The 16,896-nt window shown below is 34.2% G+C and overlaps 1 protein-coding gene across 4 annotated transcripts in view; it reads left to right on the forward strand.

The window, feature by feature from the left end:
- Positions 1-16,896, forward strand: part of LOC137620500 (DNA (cytosine-5)-methyltransferase 3C-like) — a 102,991-nt gene that overhangs the window by 27,616 nt on the left and 58,479 nt on the right. For 3 of the 4 annotated variants that reach the window (XM_068350678.1, XM_068350679.1, XM_068350682.1), the window contains 6 exons: positions 989-1,234; positions 1,739-1,951; positions 3,769-4,011; positions 7,684-7,786; positions 12,126-12,217; positions 12,881-12,982. In XM_068350678.1, the coding sequence (XP_068206779.1) occupies positions 989-1,234; positions 1,739-1,951; positions 3,769-4,011; positions 7,684-7,786; positions 12,126-12,217; positions 12,881-12,982 (999 nt within the window). The remainder of the gene's footprint in view (positions 1-988; positions 1,235-1,738; positions 1,952-3,768; positions 4,012-7,683; positions 7,787-12,125; positions 12,218-12,880; positions 12,983-16,896) is intronic. The other variant, XM_068350680.1, reaches the window with a different exon arrangement.

Raw genomic sequence — 16,896 nt, forward strand, 5'->3', positions numbered from 1 at the left:
TAAGTACAGTAATGTATTGTAGTGTTTTACTTTAAGGTTCAATTTACTGTATACAGCAGTGGTTCCCAACCTTTTTTCAGTCATTTCCCTCTGCACCCAGTTCAACCATCCAGATTTCCCCTTTCATGCCCCGCCCAGCCCTCATGCCCACTCGCCTGCCTCAGAAATGGGCATGATATTCCAATTCTCCCCTTGATTATCATGTCAGTGAGAAATGATATGATCATATCTCAATTGAATGGCTAACAACAAATTGCCGCACGTACTATGTGGACATTTTCCGCTTGTTTTAGTTAGTAGGTAGTGTAATTATTTCCCCCCTGGAAGCTTCAAATTTCCCCCCAGGTTGGGAACCACTGGTATACAGTATACCCTTCAGTGTGTTCACGCCTACTACAATCTTCAATGAGAAGTGCTCTGTAGGCACTTTTATTTTTGCTTTTTAATACCCCTTTGGCCATAACAACATTTAGTTTTATTTCCATGAATCTCCTCTAATGCTCATATTATCTATAACGTTTGAAACGCTTCAGGAAGACTAAAATTACAGCCAGATCATTGCTCAGAATGCATCTATAACATTGAAAGTGATTCTTTAAAAGACTGGTTTAATTGATGCTTACTCAGAATTTTTAAAATTTTTCAAATTTTCTTTCATTTCAAACAATACATGTTTGTGGTAGGAATCGCAGGCTGTTGCCCTGGGAAACATAGTTTTCGGTTTCTCCGTTGATCCGACAGCAATCGATTACACTCAGAGTGTTCACATACAACGTTTTAAGATGTTAAATTCTGGTTTAGTTTACAATTATTGACTAGAATGATAAAATCATTTATATATATGCATATTGACTAGGTAAGTTGACTTAGAATATATTTTTTCTCAATTTACAATGATGAATTCTTATGAGACTTTATTTGTAGTAAAGTATGGTCTTTAAATATTTTGAATGCAAGTGAAAATTTACTAATTAAAGTATTTTCACAGAGGAGAAGCCGTCTCGATGAGTCCCCAAACGACAAGAAAGATTCAGATAAGGGTCACAGTCAGGAAAACTCCGATGCGGAGTCTAATGGAAAGCGTCTGAAGAGAAAGTTGTTACGGTTTTCGTTGTGTACGACGAATTTAGAGTCGGACTCAAGCAGTGGAGGATCTACGCCTACAAGGTCAGATGAATGTGGAGAAGAGGCAGCAAAAGATAATGAATGTGGAGAAGAGGCAGCAAAAGATAATGTAAGTACAGTACTGTAGGTAATATTTTTATTCGTTTTATTTTTACTGCAAATTCAGAATCATTTAACCCTTTAACCCCCAGGCTATTTGGAAATTTCCAACCCTTAACCCCCAGGGGGTTATTTTTTTTTCAAGCACATTTTGCAGTATTTTTTTTTAAAATTGCTCTAACAGCCTTAATTTTTGTCATAGAGAGGTCAGGTTGGTCTCATTCTCTTGGAAAATGCCTGAATTTTCTCATAAAAATATCTAAAATATGAAAAAAAAAATTTTATAGCATTTTTTTGCAAGGACGTACCGGTACGTCCATGGGGGTAAAGGGATGGCTTTTGTGAAACGTACCAGTACATCCTTTAGGGGTAAAAGGGTTAACATATGTTTGGGCATAGATGTTGGCCCTTGAAAATCTAAGGAGAAAATACATATATGTAAACAAATAATTTGACATAGAATATATTTTGTAATTTACAATGATGAATTCTTATGAGATTACTTTCTTTGAAGAATAACCTTCCCGATGAGCCGTCCAAAGACAAGAAAGATTTAGATGAGAGTCAGAGTCAGGAAAACACTGATGTGGATGCTGATAAAAAGCGTCTGAAGAGAAAGTTGAAGCGGTTTTCATTTCCCAAGATAAATTTAGAGTCGGACTCGAGCAGTGGAAGATCTACGCCCGCAAGGTCAGAGGAAAGTGGAGAAGAGGCAGCAAAAGATATCGTAAGTACATTACTGCCGTAGTGATTTATCCATTTTATTATTTTTATTAAAATTTCTGTATCATATATGCCTTGTGACAGAGAGGGTGCGTGATTGGAGAAAGTGATATTTTGAATCATGACAGATTTTTAACCCTTTCACCCCCAAAGGACATACTGGTACGTTTCACAAAACTCATCCCCTTACCCCCATGGACGTACCGGTACGTCCTTGCAAAAAACTGCCTTTTTTTTTTTTTTTTTTTTGCATAATTTTGATAATTTTTTGAGAAACTTCAGGCATTTTCCAAGAGAATGAGACCAACCTGACCTCTCTATGACAAAAATTAAGGCTGTTAGAGCAATTTTAAAAAAATATACTGCAAAATGTGCTTGGAAAAAAAATAACCCTTGGGGGTTAAGGGTTGGAAAGTTCCAAATTGCCTGGGGGTAAAAGGGTTAATGAAAAATTAATATATTACATGTACCATCATTACCACTGCCATAGGTCAGAGAAAGAGGAAGATAAGGGATGATGAGAATGCAATCAAAACTCAGTGTTTACATTTTTTTCAGCTGGACTCGCATAGATAAAAGTTGATTTCATTGGTTATGTTATTTCTCCTCAAATAGCCTATTTATTATGAAATTATGCCAGCGATATATAGGGTAAATATGGTTCCTTTTATTATCAGTTACCATACCTAAGCTCACGCTAACCTACAAATACTTGATAAGACAAGAGATTTGATAAATATTGTGGCGCATGAATTGCAGATCCGAAATGTCTGCAGATACAAAAAAAAATCTATTTTTGAGTAGTGACGCATAAAAGGGGAATTGCTCGATCCGAACGCTCATATTTCAGGACCATATTGTTAGCCATATTCTAAAGCTATTAGCTTTTTTAAAGATGTCAATCTTCAATTAGGTTACGGTACTGTTTGCAAACATAAAATTTGCACCATCATGTTTTGATTCCAAATTTCGGATATAGAAACTAGATTTAAACATGTTTTTATCCCAATTTTCAGATATAGTAACTGATCCTAGGTTTAAACATTACTTTGGTATACAGAATGTCCGCAAATAAAAACTTGACATGTTTCATGATGCAATTTTCAAGTCCAAATTTGTAAAATATTCGCCTAGGGTAGGCTTCAGCTAAGTCGCATGCCTACGATTTCAGTTGTATAAGTCAACAACTCGTCCCGTTTTTATGGCAAACGTTGTCTTGCTTACTATATTAAACTATAAGATATTGTTTTATTTCAGTTTTTCATTATGAATTTTTAATACGGTATCAAGGATATATGATTTCAGATTTCAGTTAGATTTGTATTTCTATATTTGGGTGTTTGTGAGCCGAATGTCGAGGGTCTTCTGTATGTTAACCCTTTTACCCCCAAAGGACGTACTGGTACGCTTCACAAAACTCATCCCTTTACCCCCATGGACGTAACGGTACGTCCTTGCAAAAAAACGGCTAATTACATTTTATTGCATATTTATGATAACTTTTTGAGAAACTTCAGGCATTTTCCAAAAGAATGAGACCAACCTGACCTCTCTATGACAAAAATTAAGGCTGTTAGAGCAATTTACAAAATATATACAGTATTGCAAAATGTGCTTGAAAAAGAAAATGCCTTGGGGTTAAGGGTTGGAAAGTTCCAAATAGCTTGGGGGTAAAAGGGTTAAAATCCTAAAATAGAGTATACAATTAAAATTTGGGTCAAATATTCCTTGGGTATATGTATAGCGGCAAGATAAGTTGCTTTAAATATATTCTTTCGTAATTTACAAAGAAGAATTCTATTAACAAAAGTACTTCCACAGAATAAAAGCCGTCTAGACGAGTCGTCGAAAGACAAGAGAAATTCAAGCAAAGATCAAAATCAGGAAAACTCTGATGTCGAATCTAATGAAAACTCACAGAAGAAGAAGTTTAAAAGATCTTCCTCGTGTAAGACAAATTTAGAGGCGGACTCAACCAGTGGACGATCTACGCCCGCAAGGTCGGATGAAAGTGAAGAGGCACCGAAAGATAATGAATGTGGAGAAAAGGCAACTAAAGAGAATGTAAGTACAGTACTGCATATAGTGTTTTTTATTTTATTATCTTGACTACAAATTCAGTGTGATAAAATGTATTTCCTGTACAGTAGTAGGTTGTTATTATTACTTGCTTAGCTACAACCTTAGTTGGAAGAGCAGAATACTATGAGCCTGAGAGCTCTAACAGTATACATACATACATACAAATCTATATATATATATATATATATATATATATATATATATATATATATATATATATATATATATATATATATATATATATATATATATATATATACACGTACATACATACATACATACATACATACATACACCAAGGCACTTCCCCAAATTTTGGAGGATAGCCGACATCAAACAAATGAAACAGAAAAGGGGGACTTCTCTCTACGTTCCTCCCAGCCTGACAAGGGATTCAACCGAGTTCGGCTGGTACTGCTAGGGGTGCCACAGCCCACCCTCCCCCTTATCCACCACAGATGAAGCTTCATAACGCTGAATTCCATACTGCTGCTACCTCCGCGGTCTTCCAAGGTACCGGAGGAAGCAGCAGAGCCTACCGGAACTACGTCACAATCGCTCGCCATTCATTCCTATTTCTAGCACGCTCTCTTGCTTCTCTTACATCTATCCTCCTATCACCCAGAGCTTCCTTCACTCCATCCATCCACCCAAACCTTGGCCCTCCTCTTGTGCTTCTCCCATCAACTCTTGCATTCATCACCTTCTTTAGCAGACAGCCATTTTCCATTCTCTCAACATGGCCAAACCACCTCAACACATTCATATCCACTCTAGCTGCTAACTCATTTCTTACACTCGTTTTCACCCTCACTACTTCGTTCCTAACCCTATCTACTCGAGGTACACCAGCCATACTCCTTAGACATTTCATCTCAAACACATTCAATTTCTTGTCTCTCCGTCACTTTCATTCCCCACAACTCAGATCCATACATCACAGTTGGTACAATCACTTTCTCATATAGAACTCTCTTTACATTCATGCCCAAGCCTCTATTTTTTACTACTCCCTTAACTGCCCCCAACACTTTGCATCCTTCATTTATTCTCTGACGTACATCTGCTTCCACTCCACCATTTGCTGCAACAACAGACCCCAAGTACTTAAACTGATCCACCTCCTCAAGTAACTCTCCATTCAACATGACATTCAACCTCGCACCACCCTCCCTTCTCGCACATCTCATAACCTTACTCTTACCCACATTAACTCTCAACTTCCTTCTCTCACACACCCTTCCAAGTTCTGTCACTAATCGGCCAAGCTTCTCTTCCACGTCTGCTACCAGTACAGTATCATCCGCAAACAACAACTGATTTACCTGCCATTCATGGTCATTCTCGTCTACCAATTTCAATCCTCGTCCAAGCACTCGAGCATTCACCTCTCTCACCACTCCATCAACATACAAGTTAAACAACCACGGCGACATCACACATCCCTGTCTCAGCCCCACTCACCGGAAACCAATCGGTCACTTCATTTCCTATCCTAACACATGCTTTACTACCTTTGTAGAAACTTTTCACTGCTTGCAACAACCTTCCACCAACTCCATATAACCTCATCACATTCCACATTGCTTCCCTATCAACTCTATCATATGCTTTCTCCAGATCCATAAACGCAACATACACCTCTTTACCTTTTACTAAATATTTCTCGCATATCTGCCTAACTGTAAAAATCTGATTTGTACAACCCCTACATCTTCTAAAACAACCCTGTACTTCAAAGATTTCATTCTCTATTTTATCCTTAATCCTATTAATCAGTACTCTACCATACACTTTTCCCACCACACAACAAACTAATACCCCTGGAATTACAACACTCATGCACATCTCCCTTTCCCTTATATAGTGGTACAATACACGCACAAACCCAATCTACTGGTACCATTAACAACACAAAACACATATTAAACAATCTCACCAACCATTCAAGTACAGTCACACCCCCTTCCTTCAACATCTCAGCTCTCACACCATCCATACCAGATACTTTTCCTACTCTCGTTTCATCTAGTGCTCTCCTCACTTCCTCTCTTGTAATCTCTCTCTTATTCTCATCTCCCATCACCGGCACCTCAACACCTGCAACTGCAATTATATGTGCCTCCCTGTTATCCTCAACATTCATTTAACTTTCAAAATATTCCGCCCACCTTTTCCTTGCCTCCTCAACTTTTAACAACCTTCCATTTCCATCTTTTACTGTCTTCAATTCTTGAACCAGCCTTCCTTACTCTCTTCATATCTATTATATATATATATATATATATATATATATATATATATATATATATATATATATATATATATATATATATATATATATATATATATATATATATATATATATATACACATATATATATATATATATATATATATATATATATATATATATATATGTATATGTATATATATATATATATATATATATATATATATATATATATATATACAGATATAGATATATATATATATATATATATATATATATATATATATATATATATATATATACAGATATAGATATATATATATATATATATATATATATATATATATATATATATATATATAGATATATATATATATATATATATATATATATATATATATATATATATATATATATATATATATATATATATATATATATATATATATATATATATATATATATATATATATATATATATATATATATATATATATATATATATATATATATATATATATATATATATATATATATATATATATATATATATATATATATATATATATATATATATATATATATATATATATATATATATATATATATATATATATATATATATATATATATATATATATATATAGATATATATATATATATATATATATATATATATATATATATAGATATATATATATAGATATATATATATATATATATATATATATATATATATATATATATATATATATATATATATATATATATATATATATATATATATAATAGATGGACAAGATTAATAACAGAATGGGTCCCTTGATACTGCAAACAGAGCAGCAAAAGGAATAGAAGGTGATGAATTGACGACATAAGAAAATTTGCCAATACCGTGTATGCTGGCATAGAAAGGTCATAAACAGATGCATGCGCAAGGATTTCGGAGGTCTTTGGCCTACAGTGGGCTAGCAATGGCTGATGATGATGCTGATGATTCATATGTTTTAACCCTTTTACCCCCAAAGGACGTACTGGTACGTTTCACAAAAGCCATCCCTTTACCCCCATGGACGTACCGGTACGTCCTTGCAAAAAAATGCTATAGAATGTTTTTTTTCATATTTTTGATAATTTTTTGAGAAACTTCAGGCATTTTCCAAGAGAATGAGACCAACCTGACCTCTCTATGACAAAAATTAAGGCTGTTAGAGCAATTTAAAAAAAATATACTGCAAAATGTGCTGGGAAAAAAATAACCCCCTGGCAGTTAAGGGTTGGATATTTCCAAATAGCCTGGGGGTAAAAGGGTTAACATGTTTTGTTTGAGGTCGGAGGGAATGTGACTCCAATTTTTAAAGCACAGCAACCGCACGGGAATTATTGATATAATAAATTTTATCAAGAATTTTCTGTCGCAGGCAAGTGATTCCCGACAATCGAAAAGATCTTCCAAAGTTATCTGCAACACTGATTACGGACGATTAGTTTGGGCAAAGACGGGCACCTCCAGACCCTGGCCAGGTAAGTCTTTTGGTGTAGTTGTGCCATTATATTTGTTCATTATTTATGATCTTGGAGTAAAGAAAGCTTTGGTTGATAGGAGGATAGATTGGAAAGAGGCAAGAGAGCATGCGAGAAATAGGAATGAATGGCGAGTAATTGTGATTGGAGATAAATCGTGCCTCAGTATCTAGTTTAAGATATTAATATTCAGAACCATTTATTTGTTAAACTAGATGTTAGACACTATTTGTCACATTCCTTTATTCGGAGAACAAGGTGTATGTCTGAGAGATGTAAGTTTTATGATAATATTGATATACATATTGAGAGTAATAGTCATTGATTATATTTTAAATTCTGTTATTTTTCCTAATATTACATTTTGTTTCTGGATAAGAGGTCAGTGACGTCACACATCAAGTTAGTTTAAAGTCAGAGGAAGGACTTGAAGGTATAATTTCACAAAGTGGTAGTTCAGCTACTTCTCTTTTTGTGTTGAATATTTTTTATAAAGGATTCACTCTACTACAGAATGGTTCTCTTTTAGACTTGCTATGGGTCAGTTTGACATGCTTATGAAAGGAATGAAAATTACTTATATGTGTCAAGGGAAACATTTACAGATATAAAGAAACAGAAACGTGATTTTATAAAGGAAAGGGGATTTATCCACAGAAGACTTGAAATGGTTGAGCAGTTTTTCAGTATCTTTTAGATAGTCGCTTTTAACAAAACATTACATTATTGAAAGAAGCCTAGTTTTAATAGAATTTACTGGCATGTGGGCAAGACATTTTACTAGGGTAGGAAACAGGAGCTTTTTATTTTGGAGGTAGACATCGACACATCAAATGGAAGCTTTATGAACATCAAGTGTGTATAAGAATAAATTTTATCATTAGGATTCTCATTTACAATAATTGCTAATCTCTTTTTTTCGTATCCCTTTAGGTTCCCTTTAGCCAAAATACTACTTGCATGAATACCTCACCTGTATGTCGTCTGCTTTGCATGTTTTGTCTCGCTTGGCTCATTCACGGTAAAGTGCTTATCTAAGCTTCTTCTACAGAATGTTTTCTGCTTTTTGTTAAACAATGCTTCATTTTTGTTGCTTTTTTGTTATATTCTTATTTTGCTTCTGAGTATTATGTTTAATTTCTTTAATCAGTTTGAATTTTTATTTTATTTAAGAGTTTCAAAGTTAGTAGCTGCTATTTTTTGTTTTTATTTTTGTTTCATTCTAATTTTACTTTAATATTTCCAGTTTTTATACAAGATATTCCATGAAACATGCTGTCTTTTTTTCACACCTATAATTGATGTTGCATTTACACTAAGCAAGAGTGGAAGGAAAGATGAAGATGAATGAAGCTAAGATTAAACACTGCCTGAAACTTTCTCCATAAAACATGCTGTCTTTTTTTTACACCTGTGATGGATGTTACAAGTGGAAAGATGAAGATGAATGAAGCTGTTTTTAGACATTGCCTGAAACTTCCGTAGCTTAGAGAAGGCCTTGTACTGTTTGACACTGAATGCTCTTCTTTTTTTATATATTTGATTCATCTCGAGTTAACGAGTTAACCCTTCTACCCCCAGGCTATTTGGAACTTTTCAACCCTTAACACCCAGGCTTTTTTTTTTTTTTTTTTTTTTTAAGCACATTTTGCAATATATATTTTTTGAATTGCTCTAACGGCCTTAATTTTCATCATAGAGAGGTCTGGTTGGTCTCATTCTTTTGGAAAATGCCTGAAGTTTCTCATAAAGTTATCAAAAATATGCAAAAAAAAAAAATGTAGATAGCAGTTTTTTGCAAGGACGTACCAGTACGTCCATGGGGGTAAAGGGATGAGTTTTGTGAAACGTATCAGTATGTCCATTGGGGGTAAAAGGGTTAATGGCATCTGTGTAGCTAACCAGACCGACTGATTTTATCATGTACTTCATATTTATTTAAAAACAACTAAGAATTTTAATAATTTTGTGGTAATTTTTGCTATGAGTTTGTGGGTGTAATGTAAGTCTTTGCAAGTGAGTTACTATCTACAGAGTTTCTTGTCCCATATCTACCTCACTTTGTTCCAATTTCCTCCTCTTTGGAAGTAGTCAAGGAGTGTGACGTGTTATTTTAGAGCAATTATAAAAGATTGCCGTACAGTATATGTTTGTGATGGTTTTGTCTCAGTATGAATGTAATAAACGTGAGTGGACGCAGCCATTTTATTGAAAATAAACCCCACCTCACTTTGTTCCAATTTCCTCCTCTTTGGAAGTAGTCAAGGAGTGTGACGTGTTATTTTAGAGAAATTATAAAAGATTGCCGTATATGTTTGTGATGGTTTTGTCTCAGTATGAATGTAATAAACATGAGTGGACGCAGCCATTTTATTAAAAAACAAACCCCACAACCTTAATCACTCTTAACTGTCAAATGTCTCTACAACACAAACTTAACCTTACGTTATACTTATCTTTAACTGAACTACTGAACAAAAATGACATTTAAGCAGAACATAACCTTAAAACTATATTCCTTAGAAATTACATTACACGAAAACTAACCAACATTCAAAGAAACCCCCAAAAATCAATCGCAAAATTCAACACTAAAACAAACAAAACTTAAAACTAAAATGCGCTGTAACCTTAACTTCAAAACAATATAAAACGAATACAGCATATGTAGTGCGCGTGTGTTTACGAACACCGTCCCAAATCCTCTGTCTAATAGCAAATACACTTAACTAACATTCACTAAGCTGAAGTCTATCGGCACAGCCACCACTCTGTGGCTCACAGAACACTGCCTCAGTTGATCGGGGTCATGGATATCAAAATCATATCATCATCGTCATCATCAAACGGAATCTTAATTTACAGGCCAGGTCATCAACAGTTGTACAGTCTTAAGAGATCAGTCTAATAAAAGTCTTTAGGAAACTGGGTCAGCATCAATAAGTCCACCTTCAGAAAAAAGTACCTCTCGCAACACTCTACCTAACTTAACTTGCATTATAATCAAAGACAATTAATAAACTTTCTCTCATTCACAACCACTCCAAATAAAGATAAACAATGCTTACTGATAAGATGCAAAACCTCTTCCAAAGTTGATATATAATTGATATTAAATCCAACGCACGCACACACACACGAGATTTGTAGGGGCTTTTACAGCTTAAAGGTCTAAATGTTTTAAAGGTTGCTCATTAATGGCAAAGGCAAAGGACCATATATACATAGGATCAGAGCCTAGGCTTCCCTCTCCATCAAGCTGGGACCATGGAGGGCCAGGCAATGGGTGTTGATAACTCATCAGGTAGACCTATAGGCTCCCCCAGAGCCTACAGGACAATGAGGTTGCAGACGCTGCTAGAAACTATTGAGCAGGTCTCTAAGTCTCGTCCAAAAGATTCTCAGAGTGTGAGGCTATTGATAAGTCATTACTATTATCACTTCTGTTCCAACAGCCCATCGGCCATCAACCTTTATGTAAAGGATAGAGTAATTAGTTGGTATAAGGAGGAAGACTTTAATCTTCTCACCACCTTTATTTCTATTGCCGACTCAATTTTTCCCATTTACACCCTATGAAGAACATGTCTCCAAGCACGAGCTTTAAAGTGCCCCCTTCTCTTGAGAGTCAGTACTTTAAGTCTATGAAATGGCCTCACTAATTGGAGAGAGGTATCATCATGATTTGGGTACCTAAGGGGGGAGGTCTCTTTAATCCGTTTACTCCAAAGCTATGCTAGGTCCTAAAATTAATTGCCTGTGTAGCTGTCCCCACCACGTAATCAGGAAAACTGCTTTCATAGTAACCTCTCCGTATTCAAGGAATGTCATTGAGCCGCATGCCCTATCAAATTGTTATGTAGTGATGATGTGGACCGCCTTTAGTTTGGTAAGTTCTTTTATAGATTGAGCATCCTTCGTTTAATGTGGGCTCCCACCCCATGCAAAATATTGCATGCGTATTTTTCCTGTGGCTTTGTTTTCCGGATAATTCATCCTTACTAGTGAACATTGTTGTTGTCCCCTCTACAAGGTTTACTTTGTTTTCCTTAAGTAGGTTAAAGGTAAAATTGCCTTGGGAAATATGTTAAAAGGTTTTAATTTGTTAAAATGACGCTGTTATTTTCCCAAGAATGTTTACTCTTCAGTAACCATAAGAAAAAATATCTAAAACATCTTAACTTTTGATCACGAGGAAATGGAGTTTTATTTTTTGTTCTCTAATTTTAGTCTTGCTATTATCATGATAGATATTTTCTATAGGAAGTATATCAAAATTACAATTGAAGTTCTTATAAATCAATTTTAGTACCCGATTAATATTATTTTTTTTTTTCAGCTGTAATTGTGAATTACGAGCATTGTGGAGAAAGTAAGCCGCCAAATGAGAAAGCATGGGTCTTGTGGTTTGGAGACTATCGAATAACGCAGGTAGAATATTGGTTTTGTAGTTTTTGATACTCGATGTTCTTTAAAAGTAAATTAACGTCAAGGTTATTCACATATATGAATAAAAGTTACGTTATATCTGCTTTCATTAACAGTTTTAGTTCTTTGTTATAGTCCCTAGGATGCTTAATTTAGTATGAAAATCTCCATCTTATGAAATGATTAAAAAAACTCCTAATTACATTTGAAATTACGTATTGCATGCACATGGAAACTGATATAAGGAAAATGAAGTAGGTGATAAAATAGAAAAAAATGATGTGAAAAAGTAGACAGAAAAGAAAAGAACAAGAATTAAAGAATTTACTCGCACTGACAATAAGTACTTTAGTACCAGTTTCAAATAAGGTGATGATGATTTGTCTCAGATATTTAAGCATCGTTCGGAAGAATTTAGATCAGTATTTTGTTTCAAAATTTTATAAGATTTAAAGTTCTAACTTTTAGCCTGTAGTAGGTAAGCCATCTCTTCTTTCTCCATAGAATCAAAGGCTTATAGTTAATCATGCTTGGTCTATGATATTTAATCATTATTCTGAAGAATTCAGATCAGTATTCTATGTTTTAAAATTTAAAGTTCAAACTTTTTAGCTTAAATTGGGAAAGCAATTTTTTTTTGTTAATCTGTATTTCATTATTTTTCAGGTGCCATTAATCAAAGTCACTGATTTTGTAAAGAACTTCAAAAATACTTTTGTAACTTCTTACAATTCAAGCTACAACATTGCAGTCGTGGAATGTCTTAAGGTAAGGGAGATTCTTATTAACCTTTTACCCCCAAAGGACGTACTGGTACGTTTCACAAGAGCCATCCCTTTACCCACATGGACGTACCGGTACGTCCTTGCAAAAAAATGCTATACAAATTTTTTTTTTCATATTTTTTATAATTTTTTTTTTAGAAAATTCAGGCATTTTCCAAGAGAATGAGACCAACCTGACCTCTCTATGACAAAAATTAAGGCTGTTAGAGCAATTTAAAAGAAATATACTGCAAAATGTGCTGGGGAAAAAATAACCCCCTGGGGCTTAAGGGTTGGAAATTTCCAAATAGCCTGGGGGTAAAAGGGTTAAGTGTTACAGTATTGTATTTAATTTTTAAGCCTTTTACTCCCAGGCTATTTGGAAATTTCCAACCCTTAACCCCCAGGGGTTATTTATTTCAAGCATATTTTGCAGTATATTTTTTTTAAATTGCTCTAACAACCTTAATTTTCATCATAGAGAGGTCAGGTTGGTCTCATTCTTTTGGAAAATGCCTGAAGTTTCTCAAAAATTTATCAAAAATATGCAAAAAAAAAAAAAATGATAATAGCAGTTTTTTGCAAGGATGTACCGGTACGTCCATGGGGGTAAAGGGATGAGTTTTGTGAAACATACCAGTATGTCCTTTGGGGGTAAAAGGGTTAATGTGAGATTTTGGGCCACACCGTATTGAAGAAGCATTATACTGGCTGTTACTAAATTATGGAATAATCTTTTTGAATTGTTGGTATTTTAAAATATCAAACTTTATGCTGTTTTGTTACAAGTTAGATAACATAAGTTGAACTTTGTAGTTTTTTATTTATCGTAGCTATTGTATTTGTTTTTTCATCCTCATTTTTTTTTATTAGTTTACTCTCTATTTCTCTTTTGAATTTTGGATATTAGCATGCTCTCCTTATTGAAGTTCTTGTTCATGTAGCTAGTCTGATTTTCCAACAAAATTTACATTTTGACTTTCAATACCAATAGACGTATTAACAAAACAGTGCATTAATTCATTACTATAATGATAATGAAGTTAGCATATTTTCGTGGACATTTTGTTATATGACTTTTAGTTTTTATTTATGCATGTTAGGTAATTCTTTTCATCAGACTGGCATCTTATTGTATTTAATTTTTATAATTTCTTGAGACTTCTTGTGTTTTTTTATGTAACTTTTTAACCACTTTTATGTCTTACCTGTTCAGATTCCCTTCTCTCAGTATGTCCGTCCCATCCATGATTTTGCGGGCATGTGTTAATGCAAGCTAATAGAATGATTATGGTTCTGTAAACATGTATATCATCGTGTATTTGGTGTATCTGAAAATAGATAAATGCACCAGTAGTATGAAGCGGAGAATATATTTTCATTCATTTATGCGCCCTGTATGAGAAACATTTGACAAAATTTACTCCTCTGTTTACCAGACTATTTCGTAGCTTACCCTTATATATGTCTCCTGTTTTGTTTGTACTGCATTTTACATTTTGTAAATACAGATGTGCAGTTTGAAATGATAATCCATTCAGTTGTGTTGTATCTACGTTCACCTACATTCATGGCCTCTCTTGTCCCTGACACTCAGTCTTTTGTCTCAAACAAGAGTGACCATTTTCACATGTGCAACATGGAGACGTTAGGAGGTACTAAACTGCTCCTTGTGGAATCCCCAAGACATTGCCAAAGCATTTTAGTGCTTAGCAAATTTGACCTGTTTTCGATAATTTGCTTTCAATATTGATCGATCAATATTAATTTTAAGTTCATCAGGTCTAATTATCCACTGTTTTACTGTATCTCCTGTTTTGAAAACTGTAACTAGAACCTTTGATACTTACAGGTTTTGTCTTCGCCTACATCCTGTATCATCATCGTCCTATATTTAGGAGTGGCTTTTGTGAATAATGTCCTTGTGAAGTATTTGTACATGTGCAGGTATTCCAAGTTTTCTTGTTATTCTCCAGTGTTTATATTGTTATTCTAATTGAATATTTGACAAATGTCAACTGCTTTTCTTATGTCCTCTAGCTGGTATTTGTAAAAAGAAAATCTTTCTTAAGCCTCCTAGTGCTTTGTGTTAGTCATGGTAGTTTGGTTTTGTATTCTTGCTATTTGTTTCTATTGTGTATGTGTCCCAAGGTACCATACATATGCTTGAGGAACCTTGCTTGGGAAATCCAGGGAGTCCTATCATAACTTTGTTTCCTCGCCGAAGGTATACGTTCATCTGATATGTAGCTCTTTGTTGTGGCCAGGACTAGTTTCCTGCACACATCTAACTCTTGCTACATTAGTATCCATAGTAATGAGCAAACTACTGCCAGTGTTTATGTGTCCCGCCTGTTGTAGTTGGCCTCCTGAGCTTCCTTGTCGTTTATCAAGGTGAAGTAGTAACTGTCTTTTAATGATGTGCATTTCCCCATTGCCGAACCTGCTCACTCAGTTATCCGTCCAAATGTCTGTTTCTCATCTCCACTCAATTACCTGACTTTGAAAGAGCCTACGTTTCTCAGCTTTGTGTTTGCTCTTCCTCTGCACCTTCTGTACATATTATACCAGTAGGTCTTACCATTATACTTACTGTGACTACTGATTCTGCTGATTGGTGCTTCTGTTGGTTTTAGTGTCTGCTTCAATTAATTTAGTTGCTACTAAAGTTTGAAATGAACCTAAATTGTACAACCTATAACTATTGACAAAGCCATTACCTCGCTCATAACTCTTGTTCTTCAGAGCGTTTTGACAATCCCTTCAATCTAAGTTCTTATGCTTGCACAGTCACCTTACTCGATTCATTATCTGCGGAACAATTCCTTCCCTCATAAATATAATTTTATTTCATTGTAATGCCCCGGTTTTGTTTTCTAACAAATGTGATTTTAAAAGCAAAATATATATTACTTTTTCGCAACAAATTCCATCCTCTCTCCCCTCCTAATTGCAGATGGTATAGACAGGACAAGAAGTGACAAATATTCCACCACAGTCGATGCTCATTAACCCTAATGCACTCTCAGGCCAGAAAGAAGGGGAACTCATGTCAATGTCAACTCGTCGTTCATATTGCTTTCAGTTTTAGTAGCTGTAGCTATTCACCAAAACAAAAATAATAGTAATAAACTGCCTCTCTAACATATTTAGACTGGATCTCCCATTTTATCCGGGAGACAATTGGTTCTGTTACCTTTACCATTTTGACATTTTTATTGCTTTATTCTTGCTTGAGTGTTAATCAAATTTCAAAATTATTTTCTTCATATAACTAAATACCTATCCCAGCTCATGATTTTGTACTATAGCGGGCTTTTGTTGTCCTTACTTCATATTTTATTTCACAATCTTATACATTGTTGTACTTATACAAATTGACATACACTTGTTGTATACATTGCAAGTTTGTTTAATGATGAAAGGGAATGACTTGCAGTGACCACTCCAGTCTCTCGTACATTTGCAAAAACATTTGTCTCAAAATGAATCAGAATGAATAGCAGATAGCCTTGCAGAATTCAAATGACTGGTATACAGACAGTATAACATCAGGTTGCTCCTATGCCAATACATGTAACAACATTTGTCCTTCAGTTGTAGGAGTATTTTCAACATGATTTGAACATGTCCTTCTTCGTCAATTTAGGCAGTAATGTATTTGATTAACGTTATATGCATACACATTAGAATTATCGAGTTGAATATGCAGTATTGGATTAGATTATAAAAACATTCTACTACAGCATTATGGGAAAATTGCTATGTATTTTACAAGAATTAAGAGTGGATGAATTGATTGAACACCTTTAGATATATTTTTCCTGAATTTGACATAGAATTACATAAATACTGTTTTCATATTTTAGTTATAAATATTGCAAATATTTTAGGTAGAATGGATAAACAATAAAATCT

This window comes from Palaemon carinicauda, chromosome 27 (genome assembly GCF_036898095.1).
Source record: "Palaemon carinicauda isolate YSFRI2023 chromosome 27, ASM3689809v2, whole genome shotgun sequence".
Lineage (NCBI taxonomy): Eukaryota > Metazoa > Arthropoda > Malacostraca > Decapoda > Palaemonidae > Palaemon > Palaemon carinicauda.